This window comes from Dermochelys coriacea, chromosome 5 (assembly GCF_009764565.3).
Source record: "Dermochelys coriacea isolate rDerCor1 chromosome 5, rDerCor1.pri.v4, whole genome shotgun sequence".
In the NCBI taxonomy this organism is placed as follows: domain Eukaryota; kingdom Metazoa; phylum Chordata; order Testudines; family Dermochelyidae; genus Dermochelys; species Dermochelys coriacea.
Window position 1 is genome coordinate 34,163,781 of NC_050072.1, and position 23,420 is coordinate 34,187,200.

General features: G+C 40.6%; 3 protein-coding genes across 7 annotated transcripts in view; 1 reads left to right on the forward strand and 2 right to left on the reverse strand.

Moving 5' to 3' along the window:
- ITGA2 (integrin subunit alpha 2) overlaps window positions 1-8,162 on the forward strand; it is a 92,516-nt gene extending 84,354 nt beyond the window's left edge. Inside the window, 1 exon segment of the mRNA XM_038403711.2 lies at window positions 473-8,162. Coding sequence (XP_038259639.1) covers window positions 473-562 — 90 coding nt within the window. The 3' untranslated portion in view covers window positions 563-8,162.
- Window positions 1,366-15,176, reverse strand: LOC119856337 (molybdopterin synthase catalytic subunit-like). Of its 3 annotated transcripts, none has more exons than XM_043515464.1 (7): window positions 15,064-15,176; window positions 12,669-12,750; window positions 11,832-11,977; window positions 10,721-10,874; window positions 9,398-9,521; window positions 8,637-8,743; window positions 1,366-8,585 (listed from the first exon to the last, which is right to left on the reverse strand). In XM_043515464.1, exons 2-6 carry the CDS (start codon window positions 12,740-12,742, stop codon window positions 8,675-8,677), a joined length of 567 nt encoding a protein of 188 aa, XP_043371399.1. In that variant the 5' UTR covers window positions 12,743-12,750; window positions 15,064-15,176; the 3' UTR covers window positions 1,366-8,585; window positions 8,637-8,674. The 3 variants fall into 3 exon arrangements, with proteins under 3 accessions (XP_043371399.1, XP_043371398.1, XP_043371397.1); XM_043515463.1 differs by having other exon boundaries at window positions 8,630-8,743; XM_043515462.1 differs by having other exon boundaries at window positions 1,366-8,743.
- Window positions 11,832-17,422, reverse strand: LOC122455401 (molybdopterin synthase sulfur carrier subunit-like). 3 transcript variants are annotated; one of them, XR_006281778.1, is made up of 5 exons: window positions 17,208-17,422; window positions 16,699-16,820; window positions 15,251-15,397; window positions 15,064-15,165; window positions 11,922-11,959 (listed from the first exon to the last, which is right to left on the reverse strand). XR_006281778.1 is itself a non-coding variant. In XM_043515466.1 (4 exons), the coding sequence occupies exons 1-3, from the start codon at window positions 17,382-17,384 to the stop codon at window positions 15,271-15,273; spliced, it is 426 nt and encodes a 141-aa protein (XP_043371401.1). In that variant the 5' UTR covers window positions 17,385-17,422; the 3' UTR covers window positions 11,832-11,959; window positions 15,251-15,270. The 3 variants fall into 3 exon arrangements, 2 of the variants coding, with proteins under 2 accessions (XP_043371401.1, XP_043371400.1); XM_043515466.1 differs by lacking the exon at window positions 15,064-15,165 and having other exon boundaries at window positions 11,832-11,959; XM_043515465.1 differs by lacking the exon at window positions 11,922-11,959 and having other exon boundaries at window positions 15,064-15,176.
- Between the last annotated feature and the right edge of the window lie 5,998 nt (window positions 17,423-23,420).

Here is a 23,420-nt window from a genome sequence, read left to right on the forward strand (position 1 = left end):
TGAACCTGAAGGTTGGGGGCAGGTGGGTGAAGACATGCCGCCTGCTTTAGAGAATTTTCTTCCATTGTTTTTTTGAAGAAGCTACTGTGTGAGTCAAGAATCAGCTTGAATTGAATTGAATTAAATTGACAGCTTGCTAATGAGAGCTGGTAGGGAAAAGATAGTTTTCTGCCACCAAAAAAATATTGATGAAAGTGGAAAAAAATGCTTTCATAAAAATTTTTTTTTTTTTTGAGGAGGGAGGTTGCAAAAAAAAAAAACAATTTACAACCTGAAAATTTTAGATAAACTAATTTTTGAGGAAAAATGGAAGTTTTCATCAAAAAAAAGTTCTGATAGAAAAATTTATCAGCTGAGAAATGTACTCTTAAATGGCATGTGGGAATCTTCTAATCCTAGTACCTTTTGTTACCAGGCAGCACAAAATAGACAATATGCATAGCTGACAAACTATTTTCAAAACTTCTTTCAGCTTGGCTTCTTCAAGAGAAAATATGAAAAAATGACAAAGGATGTAGAAGATATTGATGAAATTACAGAACTCACAAAGGACAAAGATTGAAGACAACAGTGATGGGAATACAGAATTAACCCTCTGAGCCACAAACAATGGCTGTGGTCCAATCAGATCTTCAGCTGGAGTGCCTTAAAGTTCAGTAACTCTTAAACTTGTTTTTTAATGAATGAAAATGTTTTTTTATGGGTGAAAATATTTTACAGATTCTTCTGTATTGAAAGAGTAACTGCAGGTCAGTTTTGTTTTGTTTTTTCCACAGATGATTTATAGTATATTTTCTTGTATATTTTTTTCCTTGCAAGCAAATTAGCCCTTGGATCGGGAAGGTCTGGCATATACAGTAATACCTTTTGGCAGAAATCCCACTCCTGTTCCACAAAGAGCAAAATAGAGTAACTTTTTTCAGATTGTTTTGGAACAATATCAATCCAAGTTAATAGGCTCCTGGTAAAAATGATTTTTTCTACTAAGTGATCTAGATGAAATCATTGCAGGATGAATATTGATACCGGACATGGAAAAGAAAAGCTCAGTTTGCTGCTTATTAGCTTAATTTGATTGCCTTGGAGAACTGACTCACATTTCCGATCAAATCAGAGTCTTAACTAATCCATAACATTACAGGTTGTATATATTATAAAATGGGCAATGCATCCTGATTTGGGAATGAAGATTCCAGACTATGTCCTAATACAGGATGTCTGGATAGGTATACCATACCGAAGTACACCACCATATTCCTTTCACTAAGGTGACAAAAATTAAATTTTTTACACTGTATGGCATTTGGAAAGTACTTCTGAATGAGACTTGTTCCTGCCTTAGTGCTGCCTTGAATATTTTATCTCTTTTAAAGGCAGAAGATCTGAATTTGAAAACTCACTGTGACTTGCTGTCATTACTAGTTGCTACTCTGACAGTTTTCAAAATCTCAACAGTACTCCAATGGATTTAAATTTTACTTCTCTGAATGCTTGTCTTGTGGTGTTCACTATCTAACAAGGGAGAAAACAGGCCTATATTTATTATTAATAAAAATACCTTTAAATTTACCTGGCATTTTTCTGTAGCCCAAAGAGCAAAACTGAACTGAAAACCTTTATTTGGATTTGTAATCCTTACTCATGGCAGTAATCCCACAGACTATGGGCATGAGTAAGAAGATGCAAGATTTTGCCTTAGTTCACTAGCTGGCAAGAAGGCAGGAGTGAAAGAAAGTGTCTGGTGTATTATAGGGGCACAGGAAAAGCTAAGTAATGTGCAGCTAGTGTGACAAAGAACAGTGGAAGATCTGTTCTATATTGGTGCTTGTACCACTCTCATCTTCGTAGTATCTAAGTGCCTTTCAGTGGTGCATTAAGCAGTGTGACTGTCACATGCTGTTTGTTCTTATATAGTTAAAGAACTTTTATAAGTAACTTATGTTTTGTACAATCTAAAATTCTGTAGTACTTTTGAAAGAAAAATTTTAAGAGTTAAAAAGGAACTCTTATTCAGGTGGCCTTATGTTATGCTGTTTAATTTACATAACGTTTTTCTATTTAAGTGACCTTATGTTATATACCCTTTGCTTTAAAACAAAATCTTTGAATTTTAGGGTTGAAAAGCTAAGAATCTCCATGTTAAAGAAAGAGCCCACACCAGGCTTGTGGGCTGAGATAATTGAACTTTTGGTTGCCTCACTCTCATGACAGGCACTTAACCTCACAACAAGCACATCACCTGTTGTGATATGCTTTTCTTTACATATTTTTATTAGAAATAAGGTGGTGTCTGATAGACAATTATCTGAAGGGTGTAAAATTTTCAAAGGGACTTAAATCCCATTTTCAAAAGAGACTTAGGAGTTTAAGTCCTATTGATATACAGTTAGCCTTTAGGCAAAGATTTTTGAAAGTACCACTCTCTTCTATGAATGTGAAAATCAATGTGTCTAAGGCTCCTACATCACTTAGAGCCTTTAGAAATTTTTACCCATAGCCTCCTAAGGGCCCAAGTCACTTTCAAAAATTGAACTTAGGCTCCTAAATCACTTACACACTTTTGAAAGTTTTTACCCAAAGTTGTCTTAGTCAGTAAACAGTAGCCAGCCAAGCCACCAAGTTCCCTGGCTGGCAGAGGTGCCATTTGGAATAACAGACTGAAAACAATTCAGCTATCGGGTGTGTATTTGTTTCCTACAACATTTTTGTATTTGCATATTATATTTTTTCTGGTGACATGTTAAAAGACAATCTGGATCTCCAAACTCAATCGTCTGACCGATAAAGACAGTTGCTACCAGTTGTGTTTGTGGCCAAACTCAGTTTTTAAAAATTAAGTAGTATTCTAAACAATTCCTTAAAGAACAAAGTTCTGACTTGCAGTTATAAACCCTGGGTGCATATGTGACCTAAGGTGGAAGATAAAAATTGGTCTCCTGCCTCAGTTCTAACAACTTGAAAAAAACAACTGCATCCATACTGTACTTGCGAAAACCTCATACATAATTAATCATGTGCATTCAAAGCCAGAGGAGGAATTTAACAATGCAGTGGATGATAAAATCTTTCATTTCTTGCACCTTTTGGTGGTGCATGTAATGGAACCTAGGCAGGCAGCCAGTTTTCATTGTCAGTCACAAGCTGAATGTTCAGAGGAGTGTATTACATCCAGGGTTTTAGGTGAGTTAACTCGCTGAGTAAGCAGTGAGTGATTTACATTCACTTGCCTTGACTGGGTTTTTCATTATCCCAGGTGTTAGGATTTTTCACCTAGTCTAGAAGTAGCACTCTTCTCAAACTACAAGGAAAGCAGAGCATAAGTAGGGTTTTGCATCTGTCACTTAGCAATTTAATGTTACTAGTTTGGTGGGTTGGTTTGTTTGTGTTTGGTTGTTTTTGTTTTTTGGTATGTGTATTTTCTATTACATAAATAGTTAGTTCCATTTGTAAAGAGTAATTTTATTGCACTGTCGGGTGGGCACAGCCTCAGAAATAATGCTGGAAATGTGATGTATATTGTACTGTGTATAACAGTTTGGGGTTAAGTTTTTAAAACTTTGTAAAGATGTTAAGTTTTATCTCCAATGTGGTGGTTTGTGGTGCTGCGCTTTGATTCTAATCTTGCTTGCAACAGCAGAAGTCAGGAGTAACTCCAGTGAAATCAAAGAGTTACACAATGTGAAACTGGTGCAAGATCCAAATTAGAGTGGCTTAGGTTTAGACGATATGAGTAAAGTCCTTTGCAAATCTCAAATTAGTCTCACAGGAGACTGGACAGTGCCAATGGGGAATGTGAGATAGAGATTTAATACAAATGATCAGATTGAGGACTCGGAATGAGATTGTAAACTCTTCGGGGCAGAGACCATCTGTTATGTGCTTGTGCAGTGATGGGCACAATGAGGCCCTAGAGCCCCTAGGCACTACTATAGTACAAATGATAAATACTAACGCTTTGATGTTACATATCTGAATATAGAATAAATAATAAAAGCAGGGCTTTGAAGAGTGAAAAGCTCTACTAAATGCCACTATACAAAAGGCAGCAAAATTTTTCTTTGCTACAGTAGCAGAATCCTAGGGTTATGATATTGCAAGGGTGCTGACAACCAGGAGTTGAGGATACTAAGAAGCTGTGCCTCGGGCCTTACAAGTTTTAGCCACTGGTGCAGCAACACTGCTAAGCTCAGTTGTGCTGGTGTAAGTCACAGTTCACTGATGCAGCACATCTACATTAAGGGGTTGCACCAGTGCAGCTATATCCATGTATCTAGTTCCCACATACTCTCTCCCTTCTAAAATTACAACAGGTTTTCCCTCCCATCTTGGAGCAGTTTGTAGTCTTCCCCCTCCAAGTTGACAGTGACTTTTGAGTGATCCTCAGACCCTCCACGCGTCTACTTTGTATTACAGCCCAGTTTTGCACTTGAAAGAGCACCATATAAAATAAAGGTAAATAAGATCAAACATCACCAAATACTATATATGTTGGTTACTTTTTATCAGGCTAACAATTTCCCCATTTCATTACCTTTTAAACATAATGAACTGTAAAATGATGTTCTCATTGAGAAATGCAGTTAAGATTTAAAATCTTCTCTGGTGACATTTCTGCCCTCTGTCTGTATATTTTGCACTTTGGTACAGAATGCCATAGCACCTAATGTACTGGAGTGAGTTTGTTTAATACCAAAAATAAAGGCAGCACTGTTTAATGTGAACATTCAAATCAAAACTTCTGTTAAAAAAATGCATATTGTGATGCAAACTCTTAGATATACCCCTGCTAATATCAGGCTGACAATCTTTACAAAACTGGGTTCAAAATATTTAAAAGGACATCAGTACATTTAAAAATCATTTATGTAATTTTTTAAACCTACCATTGGGATAAGCAACTCCCTAAGATTACTATTACTAAAAGGGTTTAGAATAAAGCCTCAATTTTCAGATTTTTTTAATATATGCATTTAACACAAAAATAGTTATCAGTTTCACTACTATCCTTTGTGGGTCTTTCACACAACAAGAGAAATTGGGGGCAGATTCAAAAGGTAGGTAAATGTGTATGTAACACCACAAAAACTGGAACGATAGCTACCGGAAAGAGGTAGTACTTTTAAACTCTTTTTAAAATAATTTCAAGTTGGCCGTGTCCCTTTAGCCAACTAGAACTGAACATCTGTATTCTATTTCACAACACACACTGAATTCAGGGAAGGTGAATGTAGAACTGTAACTTTTAAAAATTCCTTCTAAAAAGATCGTTTTGATCCCCTATAACACTACCACCTGCAGCTGTCTCTCTACTGACATCTACTGGATAGATCTTGATCCACATTCCTGCACCATTCATTACTTTAACGATCTCCCAGCATGCAACTGATGGTTAAAAATCAACCTAAACCACTTTCAAAAACATAATGAAATACTATGAGGGCCAGAGCAACACTAAAAAGTCCCTCAAATATTAAGCTACAAGTGATCATCCAGTCACAGCACAGGTTACTCTCAAATATTGCAAGCCAAGTGAGAATAATTTTCTCTAAGGGCTTCTGCCATCAAATCCATTATTTATTTCCATGCTGTGATAGTTTCTTGCATTCTACAAGTTGTTCTCTCTGCCCTTGCACTGTGCTGTAGAAAAGCCATCTCACCACCATACTATCACAGACAAACAAAAGCCATCTCACCACCATACTATCACAGTATGTTGGGTACAATGCCTGGGTTAAAGATTTCTTTCTTGATGACTGCAAGAGGTTGTTACATATTGCAACAGGAGATCTGATTATCTTAACGAGCACTAATGGTTGCAGCTACCTACATTGTTCAGGCCCAGTATTTGTCTTGCTGATCTCCTGCAACAGTGAATTACTCTGGTTTCTAGCACATCTTTAAAGCACATCACCCTAATGTCCAATGCTGTTGATTTGCTGCATAAAACAGTATTTCCGCAATTTAATGCTAGTTGTGCTGGTTTAGCTGGGTGTACCTTTGTCATATTATAGGACAGAGGTGAAGGAAGGATCAATCAGTTCTCAATGGTCTTCAGATGTTGTTTGAATGGGTCAAGTATCTTAACATCCAATCTCTACTATAACTTCCAGTAACTCCCATAACCTTTAAATACATGTGTATAAGCTTTTTTGGAACTTTTCCATTTCTATTTTATAGTCCATCTGAAGAAACCCAAATTAGATTTCCAAATTAAGACTTCTTGTTCTAAAACTGTGCTTAGATTAAGTGATGCTTGTGCCGTGAAGGACAGACACAAAAAAAAGATGGTGTGATCTTAGCAGTTTAACACAACATGCCTCTCCTTTCTTATGCCTGGTTACTAGGAGGGAAGGTAGTATTCCCCTTGATCTGCAATCTTCTCTCCAGCTGCTTATATGATGGGGATATATGAGTGATTACTCTGTTTTCCATCCATCAGATCAGGTAAGAAGCACCAGGAAAATCCATAATTCCATAAATTGCCTCTGATCCAGATAAGGTATAACTTTGCAATGTCATTTTCTGTTTTAATGCTAGCATATAAGCACTACACTGGTTCTGCCTGGTTCATAGACTACCAATGAGATTGCACATTAGTCCAAAACCTCTTTGTAAGTAATACCCATTTTTTTTGCTTGATCCCAGAAGTGGGGCCCCTACTGCCAAGAATTTGAAACACTAGGTATAATAATTGCACTTAAACCTCCTCCTCCCCCCAACCAATACTGATCTCTGTAGAAGTGATCTTTATTCATGGATCTGATAGCACTCAACAATCCATACAGCAAAGCCACATCCAAATAGCATAGTTCTTCACTCGCACATGCCGAACAAGGAAAATTCAGTCCATAACTTACTCTGCCTTTCCTAAATATACGGACCAAAGTGATAGACACATTAGACACCCATAATAGATGCATACATGCAAAGAGTGGCTTCTCTTCTTCCCAGGGATGTCCCACTGCCATTAGTAGGAAGTACACCAAAAAACAGTACAAGGACCAGGTTTAATCACACTTCTGTTTTGAAGTTTTGGGTTTTGATTTTGTTTTAAAACTTACTCTAGTTGAAATTAATACCAAAGATATACTGTGACTGAAAGATTAGAGAAAATTGTCTTTGTTTTTGCTTTGTGCAGTTGCCAGGGCTACTGAGGAAACAGTGAAACAAGTAGGGCTTAAGTGTTATGTAATGGCCTGTTGTATAATCTTGGGCAAGTCACTACATCCCTGTGCTTTTCCTTTCCACCCCTTCTCTGTTCTATTTAAGATTATAAATTCTCTGGGGCGGAAGCTATCATTAGGTTTGTAAGGGCTGAGCACAATGGGGCTCTGATCTCAGTTGAGACCTCTACAGTATAATATATTACAATACATATACAAATATCAAGTTGTATATGTGAGTAACCTTACTTATGTGAGTAGCCCCATTAACTAATTAGTTCCTCCTGTTAAATCTACTGAACTATTTTTTTTAAAAAAATTGCCTGTTTCAAGATGGCAATGCCCTTTTAACTAGTTAAGATGAGAAGTTTTATTCCTAACTCTAAAAATATTCTTGCATTTGTAAGTTCAAGTCAGAGACTTAACACTGTTTTAATTTGTAACTACTGTTTTTTTAATCCATAGAATAAGACAGCTGCAAAAGCTGCTTCAAAACTAGTCACCTCGATGCATCTATTAAGGTTCAGTTAAGTTTGTGTTTTATTGCTAATGCATTTAGTTGTGCATGATCTCATTTCGAATAAAGAGCTTTAAATTTCCTTAATGTGATGAACCTGTGTAGCTGATACTACAGTAAAAATATTTCTATGAAACAAAGCTACTGGCAAGTAACATTAGTAACTCTGGGTATAATTTATATTTTTTTCTCTGCTTGTACCAAAAATGTTTAATCAATTTAAAAGTGTCAAATATCTTAAAGCCGGTATGTTGACTTTATATATAAAACCAGTTAAGGGTATTTTTAAGATTAAAAAAACCACAAAGCTGATTGTCACGTTGTGATCTGGCAGGGAACACACAAGGTGCCAGAATAAAGGTATTAAAGCAGCATATAGTATATAAAACTAGACTCCTTTCAATTAAGAATTTTTGGGGAAATGGCTTTAAAAAAGGATCTAGCTAGCTTAAAAAAAAAAAAACACAGCTGGGTGATTTAACTTTCATTTTTTGTAATTTGGGAACTTAATCTAATTACTGTATCTATTATCTTCTGTCTTAATTAGAAAGACGTGTTTGTTATAATGCATATGCTTTTACTAGTTAGATTTACTGCAGAGCAGCAGTGGCAACCTGCAGCTTGTCAGGGTAATCCGCTGGCGGGCTGTGAGACAGTGTTTACATTGACTGTCCACAGGCACAGCTGCCCACGGCTCCCAGTGTCAACAGTTTGCCATTCCCGGCCCATGGGAGCTGCGGGAAGCAGCACGGGCCCCAGGGACATGCTAGCCACAGCTCCCATTGGCCAGAAACGGCAAACCGCGGCCACTGGGAGATGAGGGCAGTCATTCCTGCGGACAATCAATGTAAACACTGTCTCACAGCACGCCAGCGGATTACCCTGATGGGCTGTAGGTTGCCCACCACTGCTGTAAAGTATCTACAACTAAAGGCTGATCTGCATGCACTGTAGCATGAGGGGGTTAGTTTTAATAGTGACTTTGGAGATGGAGTTATTTTTCCACATCTGCCCAAAAGCATTCCTTGTTTTCTTTCCAAGAATATTCCTGCTCATAAATCTCCTGCAAACAAAAACAAAGAATGGGAAGTGCTTCAGGAGTCTGCTACATAGAATTACAACCAGTACACAAAAAGTCAGCTAATCTGCTATTAGTTATACAGTACAATCAGTTTCCATAGTGTTTGGTAGACACACAGAAAAAGAGAACACTGTCTTGAGATGCATACAGTGTCAGGCCCTGATTCTGCAATGAGTTCCATGAAGGCAAACACCTATGCCTATGCAGATCGCCACTCAGATTAGTAGGGTTCTGTGCAGCGTCCACCTACAGAGCTTATGAATGAAAGTATAAGCTGCAGCAAACATATTGCTCGTGATGATCAAGTTTTAATGCATTTGCCTTTTACATTATTCCATATAAAACTATTGAACCTTCATTTTAGAAAGGAGGATATTTCAATTGTTCATATCAACATCCAAAATACTGGAAGCTGACACTCAAGGGCCAAGTCCTCAGAACTGAACATTTGGAACCCAGAACCTGTCCTGTCTCAAAGCACTGATCATCCTCTCAGACCATAACCCCAGTCCCTTACATCCCTCTGCAATACAAATCACAGAAGTGGATAGCTGATGATTTGAAGTGCTTATACAACTATCAGACCCCAGAGACAGAGAGGTGGCACTTTTTGTAAGCTATAATACTTAAATTCACCTTTTTCCAAATTGGAACAGTTGTTTTCAAAGTGTTGATGCAGTATTGCACAGCCTCAAGAGATGCCACTCGGTGTGGAGAGGAGACTGCTACAATCACACTTGGTTCTGTTACTGGAACTAAACTAGGAAAAGACGAATAGGACATTAGATGGTAAGGCAATGTAAATGTTAAGTCCAAAGTCCTCAACAATGGCTGGGACCCATTCTACCAAGACACTGTACACCACAGAGTAAATGAGCATCCTTGTCTCAAACAGTTTATACTCTGAACAAACAAAACCCACACAACTTGAATCAGCAACAGATGTTCAAATCCTATGCTTTTTACAAACATATTTCCTCAATTTTTCTTTTTTAAACTAGTTTATAGGATTAGATAGGAAAATTGTTTTAGACAATACAGCATAGAGCAGAACTTTGCTAACTTGCAAAAATGATTGATTGTGAAACCCAATGCAAGGGACTGAGTTTTACCAATGAACAAGTATCTATCAGTAAGGGTCAGTTCTAGCCTCTGTATACCTGCATACATGAACCTGGCAGAAAGTTTGGCCCACTAATAGCACAGTTCTGCATCCAAACAATTTGTAAAGATTGTTTCAAATTATGAGGATTTTTTTCACTTTGTAAAAATAAGTGAAGTTTGACATAACCTAGCACTACTGAACAGTGGTAATTTTTGCTGAGAGGTGGGGAGGCATCCATTTGTGATATGCTCAAAATTAGACCCTCATTCTGAATCAGGCTCCACTAGCACCAAAACCTGCATCTACCCACTGATTTCAGGAGATCCCAGTACAGGACTGACCTGGTAAGATTCGTATGCCATTACTTTCCAATGGATCTGCATTTTAAACTCAACAAAAAGGTAATCGGCAAATCTTGGGAAAAAGCTTTGATCTCCCAGTGAGTATGCCTGGCAACTCCTATTTCAAAGATATTCCAGGTATTCTAGACCTTGTATACTCTGGTAAACTTGACTTAAGTTCTGTAGTGAAGGCCTTGGATTCTGTGGTACCCCAGGGTAAGAGACTGGAAACACTATGGCAGCTTCAGATAAATCTTAGTTTTATTTTCAATGTGTTTCAGGCTACACGCAGAGTCAGACAGCCATCACCACACTGGTTTGTACTTGGTTCATGTTTTGAAAGATTCTCTGGAAACCGATTTTTTAAAGTGACCAGACACTGCAGCACAATTTTTCAGTAAGGGGTGGATTCAGTGGCAGGTTTCGCAGCAGAGAATATGCAGGTTGCTGCCCACACCATATGCAAGTACAAACATACTGACCTTTAGTTAGACACATCTTGGCCATACGTACCCAAGTCTATGGTGCACTGCTATATGTTTGACGGAAGGCCATTTCTGTCTAACATCTCTACAGATTTTCTTTATTTCAGCTTCTGCCATTGATGAGTATGCTTCATATTCTAAGTGAATCACCTTTTTCCCTTCAAAGTTATTCCTTGTAGTACCTAAACATAAATGAATTACTAAAAACAAGTAAGTTATTTATTTCTATTGCAATAGTACCTGGGAGCTCTAGTCCTGGGTCAGGACCCCATTGTGCTAGAACAAAAATATACTCCCTGTCCCAAAGAGCATACGATCTAAGAATGTCTAAATTATATATTTCTTATTCTGGAAAAGGTTTAACCAGCTCACTGCAATGAGCTGGAAGTGACCGTTTTGTTAGTACGTTAGCAATTCTTCATGTATAAAAGGACAGAATTTAACCCACAGATTTTACATGCTGGAGTTACCAGTGCCCAAGATGGCAACATCTTCACTAGCACAGACCTGGCCCTGTATGTTTAGAAAGTTGTGCCTGTTGTCACTGCAAATGCTCATACAATATGAATAACTGTATGGAATTTAGGCACTCATGCAATGGTACTCACTTCTGAGCACACAGGGTCCTGAAAATGTAGGTCCTGATATATTAACCAGAAGGCTAGAATTAAGTCTCATCTCTTCAGATACTATTTTATGAAGAGGTAAGTTGCATATGGGCTACACTGTGGCATTTAACCCCAGCCCTACACTGTAGGGTGGTGAAGGGACAGCCCTGGTGATCAGCACATGGGGTTTACAAAACCATAGTTCTATCTATTCCGCATCTCCTTCTGTGTTAGGTGCTCCAGGGGAGCAACTAGCAGTCCCTGTGCTCCCCCAAATATAGGGGCTATAATTCTAGGCTGACCACACCGGTAACGAGGCTCCTTAGGACCTCATTCCTTATTGCACGAGGACTGGCCATGATCTTGCTCGAAATGATTAATACATAATTTGCTAAACATTATTGGTTTGTCCCAGAGACTTACTTTTTAAGTAGTCTCAGAAGCATGAGGTTGAACTTATGAGGTGACCTGTGCTCTACTTACTGATGGATACACACATCCAGGGATTTATTTTAGGAGCATTAAACTCACCTATGAACAGAGAGACAGCCCCGCAGCATGGAGAAATCACCAGCTCTGACACTTCATCTGCAGAGAGTTTTTCATAGTTCAGTTTGATGAAATCTTTGGGCTCATCTTCACTTTCATTCATGGCTTCACTGGAAGGAAACAGAAAGCTACAGAAGTCAAAGTTACTTTTCTAGTTACATTGGCCATTTGGAAGCTGCTTTTTAAACAGCTGTGGGGCCGGAATTTATCCAGCAATTGTATGGCACCCACTAACGTGCTTCAGCTGTAGGGCTCACCAGTAGAGTGAAAAAGTAGGTCAGTCTCCATGCCAAATCAGTTCTTAGCCCCTTTGCTGGGAAAACACTAATTGCACTTCTTGTTGGCAATTTCTGGAGGTACAGGGGCTCTCCTTGTTTTAATATACCAAGTCTAGAGCCCAGTCTTCAGTGGGATCAGCTAGCAGAGACCCTTGTGCTAGCATATCCTATTGTATGACTGACTATAGTAAGAATGTCAAATTAGAAGAAGGCAAGGAATCTTACTACGATAAAAAAAACTAGAGCACTGATCCAAATGATTGATTTACTCCAGGGGAGCACCATCAGATTAGGCATGAATAAAGACTGGGTCTTTATTGAATAAAGTGATTGGGTCATTACATAACCTAAACCTAATTTCCCCAATACTAATTTCCCTCTACTGATACTCACACCTTCTTGTCAACTGTCTGAAATGGGACACGCATTTCCACTTCAAAAGTTATTTTTCCTCCCTTGGCATCCTGCTGTCAATTGAATTGTCTCATTAGACTGACCTCACACTTAGCAAGGCAACTCACATTTTTCATGTATTTTATACCTGCTCCTGTATTTTCCACTCCATGCATCTGATGAAGTAGGTTCTAGCCCACGAAAGCTTATGCCCAAATACATTTGTTAGTCTGAAAGGAGAGATGTTCTTTTAGCAGAAAAAGAGGAAAATGATAATTTTATATTTCAAAATTGCTTTAAATCATCTCTCTAGCATCTTAATTTTAAAAAGTCAAAGTAAAATGGGTTTCTTTTCGTTGTGATATTAGCCAACCACGAGGATTGGCACCTCTACTGAAAGCCAACAACTATAAAAGCATGAAAAGATCTTTAAAAATACAACAATTAAAGGGCCACATTATCAAAGGGACTTACGCACCACTAGTCTTCCTGCAACTCCTGCTGCCAAACCCCATAGGTACCCAACCTTCCTTAGCACCTAAGTATTTGCATTTAAAGTTTCCAGGGAGCCTATTTTTTGGCTTCTGAGCATGCACACTATTGCCTCACTCTAGGTAGCTGGACACCTAAGCCCCAGTGTGATGCACAAAGCAATGGAAGATGCAAGATACTAAGGTCAGAAGGGACCATTCTGATCATCTAGTCTGACCTCCTGCACAACGCAGGCCACAGAATCTCACCCACCCACTCCTACGAAAAACCTCACCTATGTCTGAGCCATTGAAGTCCTCAAATCGTGGTTTAAAGACTTCAAGGAGCAGAGAAGCCTCCCTCAAGTGACTGGTGCCCCATGCTACAGAGGAAGGTGAAAAACCTCCAGGGCCTCTTCCAATCTGCCCTGGAGAAAAATTCCTTCCCGACCCCAAATATGGTGATCATTTAAACCCTGAGCATATGGGCAAGATTCACCAGCCAGATACTACAGAAAATTCTTTCCTGGGTAACTCAGATCCCACCCATCTAATATCCCATCACAGGCCATTAGGCCTATTTACCATGAATATTTAAAGATCAATTAATTACCAAAATCCCATCATACCATCTCCTCCATAAACTTATCGAGTTTAATCTTAAAGCCAGGTAGATCTTTTGCCCCTACTGCTTCCCTTGGAAGGTTATTCCAAAACTTCACTCCTCTGATGGTTAGAAACCTTTGTCTAATTTCAAGTCTAAACTTCCTGGTGGCCAGTTTATATCCATTTGTCCTTGTGTCCACATTGGTGCTGAGCTTAAATAATTCCTCTCCCTCTCCTGTATTTATCCCTCTGATATATTTATAGAGAGCAATCATATCTCCCCTAAGCCTTCTTTTAGTTAGGCTAAACAAGCCAAGCTCCTTGAGTCTCCTTTCATAAGACAAGTTTTCCATTCCTCGGATCACCCTAGTAGCCCTTCTCTGTACCTGTTCCAGTTTGAGTTCATCCTTTTTAAACATGGGAGACCAGAACTGCACACAGTATTCCAGGTGAGGTCTCCCCAGTGCCTTGTATAACGGTACTAAAACCTCCTTATCCCTACTGGAAATACCTCTCCTGATGCATTCCTCCTCCTAACTCATTTGTGGGGATAATCCCGTAGGAATGCTCTGACCCTGGCTAACACCACACAAAGTAGGGGGTGGTGTGATGGACCTCCCTCCTAACTTGTGGCCAGTGATTAGGGTACTCACCTGGGATGTAGGAGTCCCACCGTCTGCTTGAGGGAAGAAGGGATTTGAAGAGGAATCTCTCACCTCTCCAGTGAGTGCTGTAGTTACTAAGCTATAGAATAGTCTGATATGGGCCTCCCTTAGTCTCTCCCATTAAAGCTGTTCCATTGTGGATAAATAATGAGTTAGTCAGTGGGCCAGAGAGAGAGAGTGCAAAAGCATGGGAATGATTCTATAGCCTGGTGGTTAGAGCACTCACCCAGGATGTAGGGGACACAGGATTCAGTCCTCCTGCTCCAATACTAACACAAAAGACTGAGGGAAACCTATATCAAAAACATCCCGTAGTTCAATGGTTAGGGCCCTCACCTGAGATCCCTGTTCAAATACTTTCTCCCCCCTCAGGCAGAGGGGCAACTTGAACCAGGGGTCTTCCACATCCCAGGGATGTACCCTCACTGTTGGGCCAAAAATTATGGGGGAGATGGTCCTTCACCACCACCTTTGGTGCCTAACTCAGACAGGGTTCACAGCTGAGAATCCCAAGCAGAAGGAGGCACCCAACTCCTTGAGAGGGGTCGGGCTTAGGACACATCCTTTTCCTTGGCATCTCCTATTGGCTAGTTTATGCTACTCCCTGCCTAGTGTGCTGGCTTTTGTGAATCCCACTCTTAGGTGCCTATTTCCTGTCACTCATTGTCCGGGAAGCCTGAATGCCTATCCCAGTGATTAGTCTAGGCAACCAAGTCTCTGTGTGAATCTAGCCCAAAGTATTTTGAAAGCTTTTTCCAATCCGTTGCAAATACATTAATCATTTATTCCTGCACCAGTGTACATCTTAGTGTCAGCATCACAGCTGTCTACTGCAGGGGATGCATGTTACACCCGCTTACAGAGTTCCAGCAGAAGGGGAAAGTCATCCACAAATCACTAGACCCTAGAGGAAAATTAAAAAGAGAATTCCAGCAATGTTTCAATTGATCAACCCCCAGAGGTCATTTACAAGAAGAAGCTATACATACCCAAGTGTCTTTGCCTGGAGTTAGCCCCCGCTGATAGGTGGGATAATAGCAACCTCGTCACCTGACTGCAGGACCAGAAGCTGATCACCAAGAAGCACGTATTCCTGGCGAACAGCAAAGACCACTTGATCCTGAATGGCAGCAAGTCTGAGGAGGATTAGTAGTAGCATAAATACATTTAAGTAAAATGTTTGCATGAATTCTCAGTTAAATGTGAACAATTGACTGGTGCACAGCACAGGGAAGCTGAAGTCAGTAAGATTACAACTTAGGCATCTGCATTTGTACTGTTTTCTTTTAAAAAAAATCACAACAAACAACTGTATATCCTTGGACTTGGTGATTATCTTTTCATGGGCAAGGGCAGGTGGTGAACCAAACCAATACAATTTCTAAAGATAGGAATTGAACTGGTTATTTCAAGCAAAATAAAAAATAGATTGTCTACAGTAGATAGGGAAGATAACATGCATGCAGTAGAAAAGAGTGGTGAAGCTTTATTTAGAAAAGGTAAAAACAATCATAATAAAGGAATTATACATTGCATAAGCGTATAGCACAGATGGGGGAAAATACTATTGCCCAGAAGCAAGTAGATGTACCAATGGGGCAAGTAAGACTGTCAAGGTATTAGTGACCTGGTTAGAAGCCAGTGGTGACCGCTGACAGAAAGGCAAAACACAATTTCATTTTCCACCCAAATCAGGGTAGGTTATGTAACATCTTCAAGAGCTTTGCACAATTTGTGACTGCAAAACATAATTTGATTCACTTTTCATAAAGAGAATAAAACTTGCAAACTACAGGGCACAAAATGATCTAAGTCCTTAGGTTTTAGTAACCAATCCAGCAATCGGCTGCATGGTAAAATACATTCCAGTTTGATTACTTGCTACTGCTATGGCAAAACCCAATTTTGTTTCATTTTAGGCAAGACCCTCTCTTATATTTAATTATAGCCTTTCAGTTGCAAGCTTAGGGGCTGCTACTAATGCCAGCCAGTTTAATGCAAAAATCAGCGAAATACTCTTTTGAACATATTTGTAGAACAAATAAGATCACAAGTAGCAAAACGGAGAACAGATTACACTACTTTTATTATACTGAAAAACTGACACACACACGGAATGCCACTATATTACATTTGCAAAAAGAAAAGCAGTACTTGTGGCACCTTAGAGACTGACAAATTTATTAGAGCATAAGCTTTCGTGAGCTACAGCTCACTTCATCGGATGCATTTGGTGGGAAAAAAAAAAAAAAGCTACGAAAGCTTATGCTCAAATAAATTTGTTAGTCTCTAAGGTGCCACAAGTCCTCCTTTTCTTTTTGCGAATACAGACTAACGCGGCTGCTACTCTGAAACTTATATTCCATTTGTAACTCTGGTAACAGTTGAAACCCCCCCCCCAAACTGGAGGAGCACCAGGAGCATGCTCTAAAACTACCTTGGATGCCTTTTAACAATTTCTTCCCACAGCTGCAGAGAGGTTAATTGTCGCGGGACAGAAATAATCTCAGAGCGAACCCCTGCCAATTCAGCGCTCCTGGCAAAGTACAGCGCAACCACCTGTTAAAAGACAGATCGCCAGTCAGATCACACACGCTTCATCTCCTGTCTCCTCAGGGGCTAGTTCTCGCGCAGGAAATGGGCCCCCAAGCGCGGCGACATCCTCCGAGGAAGGATCCTGCAGATTAAGCGTTACGATTTTTTTTATTATTATTATTATAATTTTTTTTTTTTTTTTAAATCGCACGCCAGGCCGGGGCTCTGGTTTCAGGCACGGTAACCGGGAGAGTCACTGCAGGCCAGGCTCCCCCAGCCCCTCCATGCTTCATGGCTGCCAGGCTGCAACTGGTTACTGAAGGGGCGGGGGGGGGGCGTGTTCTTGTGACTCCAGCAGCAGACTGAACGGTGAGCGTACTGGGGGAGGGGAGGGGGGGGGGTCCAGGTTACCAAGCGCCCCGGGGTCACCCGATCCCCGCCGCCGCCCGGCGCACACCGCACGCCCTGAGCGAAGGGGCTGCCCCGGGGCCCGGCAAAGCGGCTCTCCTGAGGCGCCAGGGAGCGAGCCCCGGCTGACTGCCCTGCCCCGCCCCGAGCCCGCTGCCGCTGCCCCTGCCCCGTTCCCATCTCGGTGCCGCGTAAACACCCGCCGGCCGGCCCGGGTGCGGGCGACGCACCTCGCAGCTCATGGACGGAGCGTGGCGGGTCGGAGCCCGCTTCCCGCAGGGGAACAGGCCGCAGCGCCTGCGCCCGGCCCGAGCGGCTGCCGCTGGCCCTGCCTCCCGCTCCCGGCCCGCCCCCTGGGCTGGGGCTGCGCAGCCGGGCCGGGGCCCTGCGCTCTGCCTGGGGCAAGGAGACCAAAGGGTCCGGGCCAAGGGCAGACCAGTGCGGCTCCAGCCAGCCCCAAAGTGCGGAGGGAGCTGGAGTCCCAGCGCTGAGCCCACCGCAAACCGGGGGGGCGCCTCAGCCCCGGCCTCGGCAATAACAGGGCTAGAGCTCCGGTGGCCCCGGGGAGAGGGTGGACGTGGATCCCCAAGGCCCCTGGCTCCGTCGCAGCTCGGCTGCCGGGGCAGTTCGTGCTCCGGGATCTCTGGCGGTGGGGCGGCTCAGATGCCCCAAGGGCAGAGCTGGGTGCGGGAACGGAGAGCTGCGGGGGAGCTAGTACAGGCGGCGGGGGGGGTCCTCGGATCTAGACCCAGCATGAAATGAGCCAGCCGGTGCAGTTCTCCCCAGTAACAAACAAGCTCTCCCGGACATTGGTTACAACTTAAGGAGGCTGAAAGGCCCTCAGGGTAGCGACCCTGGCTTTGAATGTGATCTGTGACGTCCAGCAGTGTCTTTTGGACAGTGTATCAATAACCAATTTGCAAACCGGGGATCCAGACACTCCGTTTCATGTTATAAACATGCAATGCAATTAAACACCCGCTGGTCTCAAAATATCCATCATGTGCCTCATATTTTAATACAGAGATTGTCTTGTGGGTCACCTGCCTTCCTATTTATGATCACCTAGCGTCCTCTCTGATAACTACAGCAATGGGTTACATGGAACAGTCACAGTGGGACAATATTTAATGGAGTGTTAGCTGACTCAGTACAATTAACAGCTGGAAATGAGCAGCATCCCGCATAACATGACAAGTAAACGCTTCAGAGACCAATAACAAATGTTCCACGTACCACAACTTGAGAAACTTTGATGTAATAAACCTCTGGCCAGGTAGGGCAACAGAGTTGTCACTGTGCTGCCCACCTGCATCTTCACAGCAGCGGAATAATTTTCAAATCTTCCTCCAAAGGCAAAGGCCCTATCACTTGAGCAAGAGGAGAATTTCTGATAGTGATATGGGTTTATGATGCACATTTGACCATTTCTGATTTCATCTAGGTAACCCAGTAGTACACATCCACCCTAGGCAGATTGTTACAACATAATATAACAACAAATACTATGCCAGTGGTTCTCAAACTTTTGTACTGGTGACCCCTTTCCCATAGCAAGCCTCTGTGTGTGACCTTCCCCCCCCCCCCTTTATAAGTTAAAAACACATTTTTATATATTTAACACCATTATAAATGCTGTAGGAAAAGCAGGGTTTGGGGTGGAGGCTAACAGCTCACAACCCCTCCCCCATGTAATAATAACCTCATGACTCCCAATTTGAGAACCCCTGTACTATACACTTATAGTAGCAGCTTCCATCCAAGGATCCCAAAGCACTCCATGAATGAGAAAGAAATATATCTTTGTACTTAGTAAGACTGACCTATGAACGACAAAGGGAAAAGATTAAATTGTCTGCCAGTGAGGAATGAATATCAAAGTCATAAACACATTTTCTAAGAAACACCCGTGAAAGTTGCTGTTGCACACAACAGGACCGTTTTCACTATGGTAGGGGATGTATTGATAAATCCTTGTCCACTGCATTAAACATCCCAAACGGTTTAGAAATTTCTGAAGACCCAATAAGTGAATGTTAATGGAAATTACACCACTTAACCCTTCCATTCAACACTCTGAAAATTCGCCTTGTAGTCACTGTCATTCAAAAGTTCTGTGCTATAACTTCAGACAATTTACTGAAATCTTTCTACTATACATTGTTAAAGGAGCAACAAGGAAGTGACATATAAAACTGGAGTTATGGCACTATGGTACCTTTAACCTCTAGCACTCTTTTTATCCTGTGTTTGTATCTTATTTGGAGGATATCTGGAACTTTTATCGACTTATTTGACTCCCCTAATTATTTCAATATGTAGTATAAGTGAGAAGATTGGCAGTAAAGAGTGAAGGACCTAAAGGGATCATAACTCCATTCCCATGCAGTATCTACATGTTCCATTAAATTGCTTTGCTCCCAATTCTTGGTGCTGTATGCTCTGTTATTTTACGTGGTTGCCTCTTGACCTGATTATGCCAGTTCCCATTATTTTTAACATAATTCAGATGCTATGTTGCTTGTTTATCCCCTTTTGACACATACTGTAATATTGTTTTACTTCTACAGTGCAAAGTCTGATACACATTTATGGTATGTCCATTAAGGTACATACTCATATGTTTAGATATTTATACTTTGGTTTGAAGTAGAGGAATGAAAACGGCTTAATGAATGATAGTGTTAAAGAAAGTATTTTTGCTAATTTTCTGCTTTTTAAAGTTACAATTGATATCTGAGAAGATTTGCTGGAAATGGAAGGCTCTCATCCCAACTGCTCCAAATGCTGAGAAGCTCTCTTAATATCAATTTGCTTAATTGGAGACTTTGCTTAATGGACCTGTTTTTTCTCATGCATTAAGATATTTTGCATCTATTTAGTTCAAATATGCCCATTTGATATCACTTGACATTAACTTATTTCATGATTAACGATTTCACCAACATGTATGTGACAGGACCCCTGGGGTACAACCTGAAATTCTGAGACCACTGTGTCCCTTTTCTCTCCAGCCTGGGCTGTCTCTTACAACACTTTGCCAGTGACAAGCGTCTAACACTCAGCTACCAGCATACAGAGGCACACCCAGCTAAATTGCATGAATACTCTCATGAACTATATACAGGGAAACACCAGCAAACCCCCCAGGACCTCAGCCTTGCACCCCAAGAATATACTGTGTTGCACAGCTCAAGCCCTTCTCTTGACCAGTGCAAGCTTATTAACTATTTCACCACTTCATCAAAGGAAAGTGGACGTGCACCAGCCTTTGTAACCTGAGCAGATTCCCCAAGCACTTCAGACAAACTTACTGGTTAAGATAACTACAGAAAGATAGATTTTAAGTGATTATAAGTGGTAGGCATAAAAGTCAGAGATAGTTACTAAAGAAAATAAAAGGCAAACATGCAGTCTAAATCCTAAACCTTTTTAGGCTAGCAATATTTGGATCAAGCAGTTTTTCTCACCCCACTGGATGTTGCAGGTAAGTTACAGTCCTTAATACACAGGCTTTCCTTTTCAGCCTGGGATCAGTCTCCTCAGTTCAAGTCTGTCTTCCCAGTGTTCTTGTTGCCTTCAGCGTAGGTGGGGGAAGGAAAGGTAATTGCATGATGTCCCTTATATTATACCCTCAGTCCATGTGCCTGGAAAATGGAAAATACTAGCCCAGACAGGGCCTGGTGGGCTTTGCTGAGTCCCAGGGTTGGGTAATCCCATTGTGTGGTGGTGAATCAATGAATTTCAGCAGATCATGACCTTTCATACAATATCTTACATGGCATGTTTTGTATGAAGTTTCACAACCATATATGAATGATGAATATGGGAGTTACAGGGTGTTACCTTGGGTTACAGTGTGTCACAATGTATTGTATATATTTGAAACTTCAAAAAAGGACAATTTTCCAAAGCTGAAAACAATTGTCGTCATAATTGAGTGAAAACATAATTTAAAGTGGAAAGTGTTCGAAGATCTCTTACAAAAAGCCACACTTCCACAGACACACACAAACCCCCTCCCCACCCCCACTTTTGCTGGGCAGAAAGACATTCTGGTTAAAAAGAGATGTGGAAGCAACGATAAAGCATAAAAAAATCAACCTATAAAGAATGGAAAAATGGGGAAGTAAATGGCATTGAATATAAGTAACAAGTTTAAAAAGGTAGGTCACTGAAAAGAGAAGCCAAAGAAATCAATGAACTAGCAATAGCCAATAAGTCAAAAGACAATAAGAAGGCAATTTTTATACATATTGGGAATAAAAAACCAACCACCCTAGGTTCATTGCTAGATGAAAATGCTAAAATTATAAATAGCTGTGTTCAAAAAGCAGAAATGTTCAATAGCTATATCTGTTCTGTATTTGGGATGAAACAGAGATATCTATGCATCCCAGCTGTTGTGGAGAGAGCACAAGATATACTATCTGTGCAACAAAAGAGGACTGAAGCGACATCTGGTAAAATTAAATATTTTCAAATCCACAGGCCTGGATAACTTATACACATAACTCTATAGATAGTTTCTTTAAGACTTTGCTGAACCATAAATGTTAATTTTTAACAAATCTTGGAAAAATGGTGAAATTCCAAAGGATTGAAGGACTGCCAACATAGCTTCAATATTTAAAAAGGGTAAAAGAGATGACCTAGGGAATTACACACCTGTTAGCTTGATGTCAGTTCTAGGTAAAAATAATGGAATGGTTAATTCAGGACTATCAACAAGGAATTAGAAGCTAAAAATATAATAAAAGCCAGTCAATGTGGTTTCATGGAACTTAGGTTTTCTGACAAACCTGTTGCCTTTTGTAATCCTTTTTTTAAAAAAAAAAAAAAAGACTGCTTGATAAAGGTAATTATTTTGATATGGTATACTTGTATTTCTGTAAAACATTTGAGTTAATACGATATGGTATTTTGATTTAAAAACTTGCATGATGTGAAATTAATGGAGCACATGTCAGATGGATTAAAAACTGGTTTATAAATAGATCTCATAATGTAGCTGTTAATGGGGAGAGATCAATGTGTGGAGCTGGTTCCAACAGGGGCTCCAGGAATTGGAGCTTACAATTTAATATTTTTATCTAGACAATGATATAAAATCTTTGCTGGTAAAGTTTGCAAATGGCACAAAGACTGGTGGGGTAGTAAAGAATGAAGAAGGCAGGTTATTGTTACAGTATGATCTGAATTAGCTGCGTAAATAGTCACAGTCCAACAAAATGCATTTTAATCCAACCAAATGCAATGTAATACATTTGGGAACAAAAAACACAGGTTATAACTACAGGATTTGAGACTCAGTCTTGAAAGCCGTGACTCAGAAAAGGACTTAAAGGTCATTGTAGATCATATCCTCAATGTGAGCTCTGTGCAATTGTGGCAGAGGGGCTAATGAAATCCTTGGATGTATAAAAAGGGGAATATTATGTAGAAGTAGTAAAGTGATCTTGCCTCTGTACACAGCATTGGTAAGACCACTGCTAGAATACTGTGTCCCCTTCCAGTGTCTGCACTTCGAGAAGGATGTGGACATACTTGAGAGAGTTCAAAGGAAGATCACAAAAATGATCCGAAAAGGAGTACTTGTGGCACCTTAGAGACTAACAAATTTATTTGAGCATAAGCTTTCATGAGCTACAGCTCACTTCATCGGATGCATTCAGTGGAAAATACAGTGGGGAGATTTATATACATAGAGAACATGAAACATGGGTGTTACCATACACACTGTAACCAGAGTGATCACTTAAGGTGAGCTATTACCAGCAGGAGAGCGGGGGGGTGGGGGGGACCTTTTGTAGTAATAATCAAGGTGGGCCATTTCCAGCAGTTGACAAGAACGTCAGAGGAATAGTGGGAAGGGGGATAAACATGGGGAAATAGTTTTACTTTGTGTAATGACCATCCACTCCCAGTCTCTATTCAAGCCTAAGTTAATTGTATCCAATTTGCAAATTAATTCCAATTCAGCAGTCTCTCATTAGAGTCTGTTTTCGAAGTTTTTTTGTTAAAGTATTGCCACTTTTAAGTCTGTAATTGAGTGACCAGAGAGATTGAAGTGTTCACCAACTGGTTTTAAAATGTTATAATTCTTGACGTATGATTTGTGTCCATTTATTCTTTTACGTAGAGACTGTCCAGTTTGACCAATGTACATGGCAGAGGGGCATTGCTGGCACATGATGGCATATATCACATTGGTAG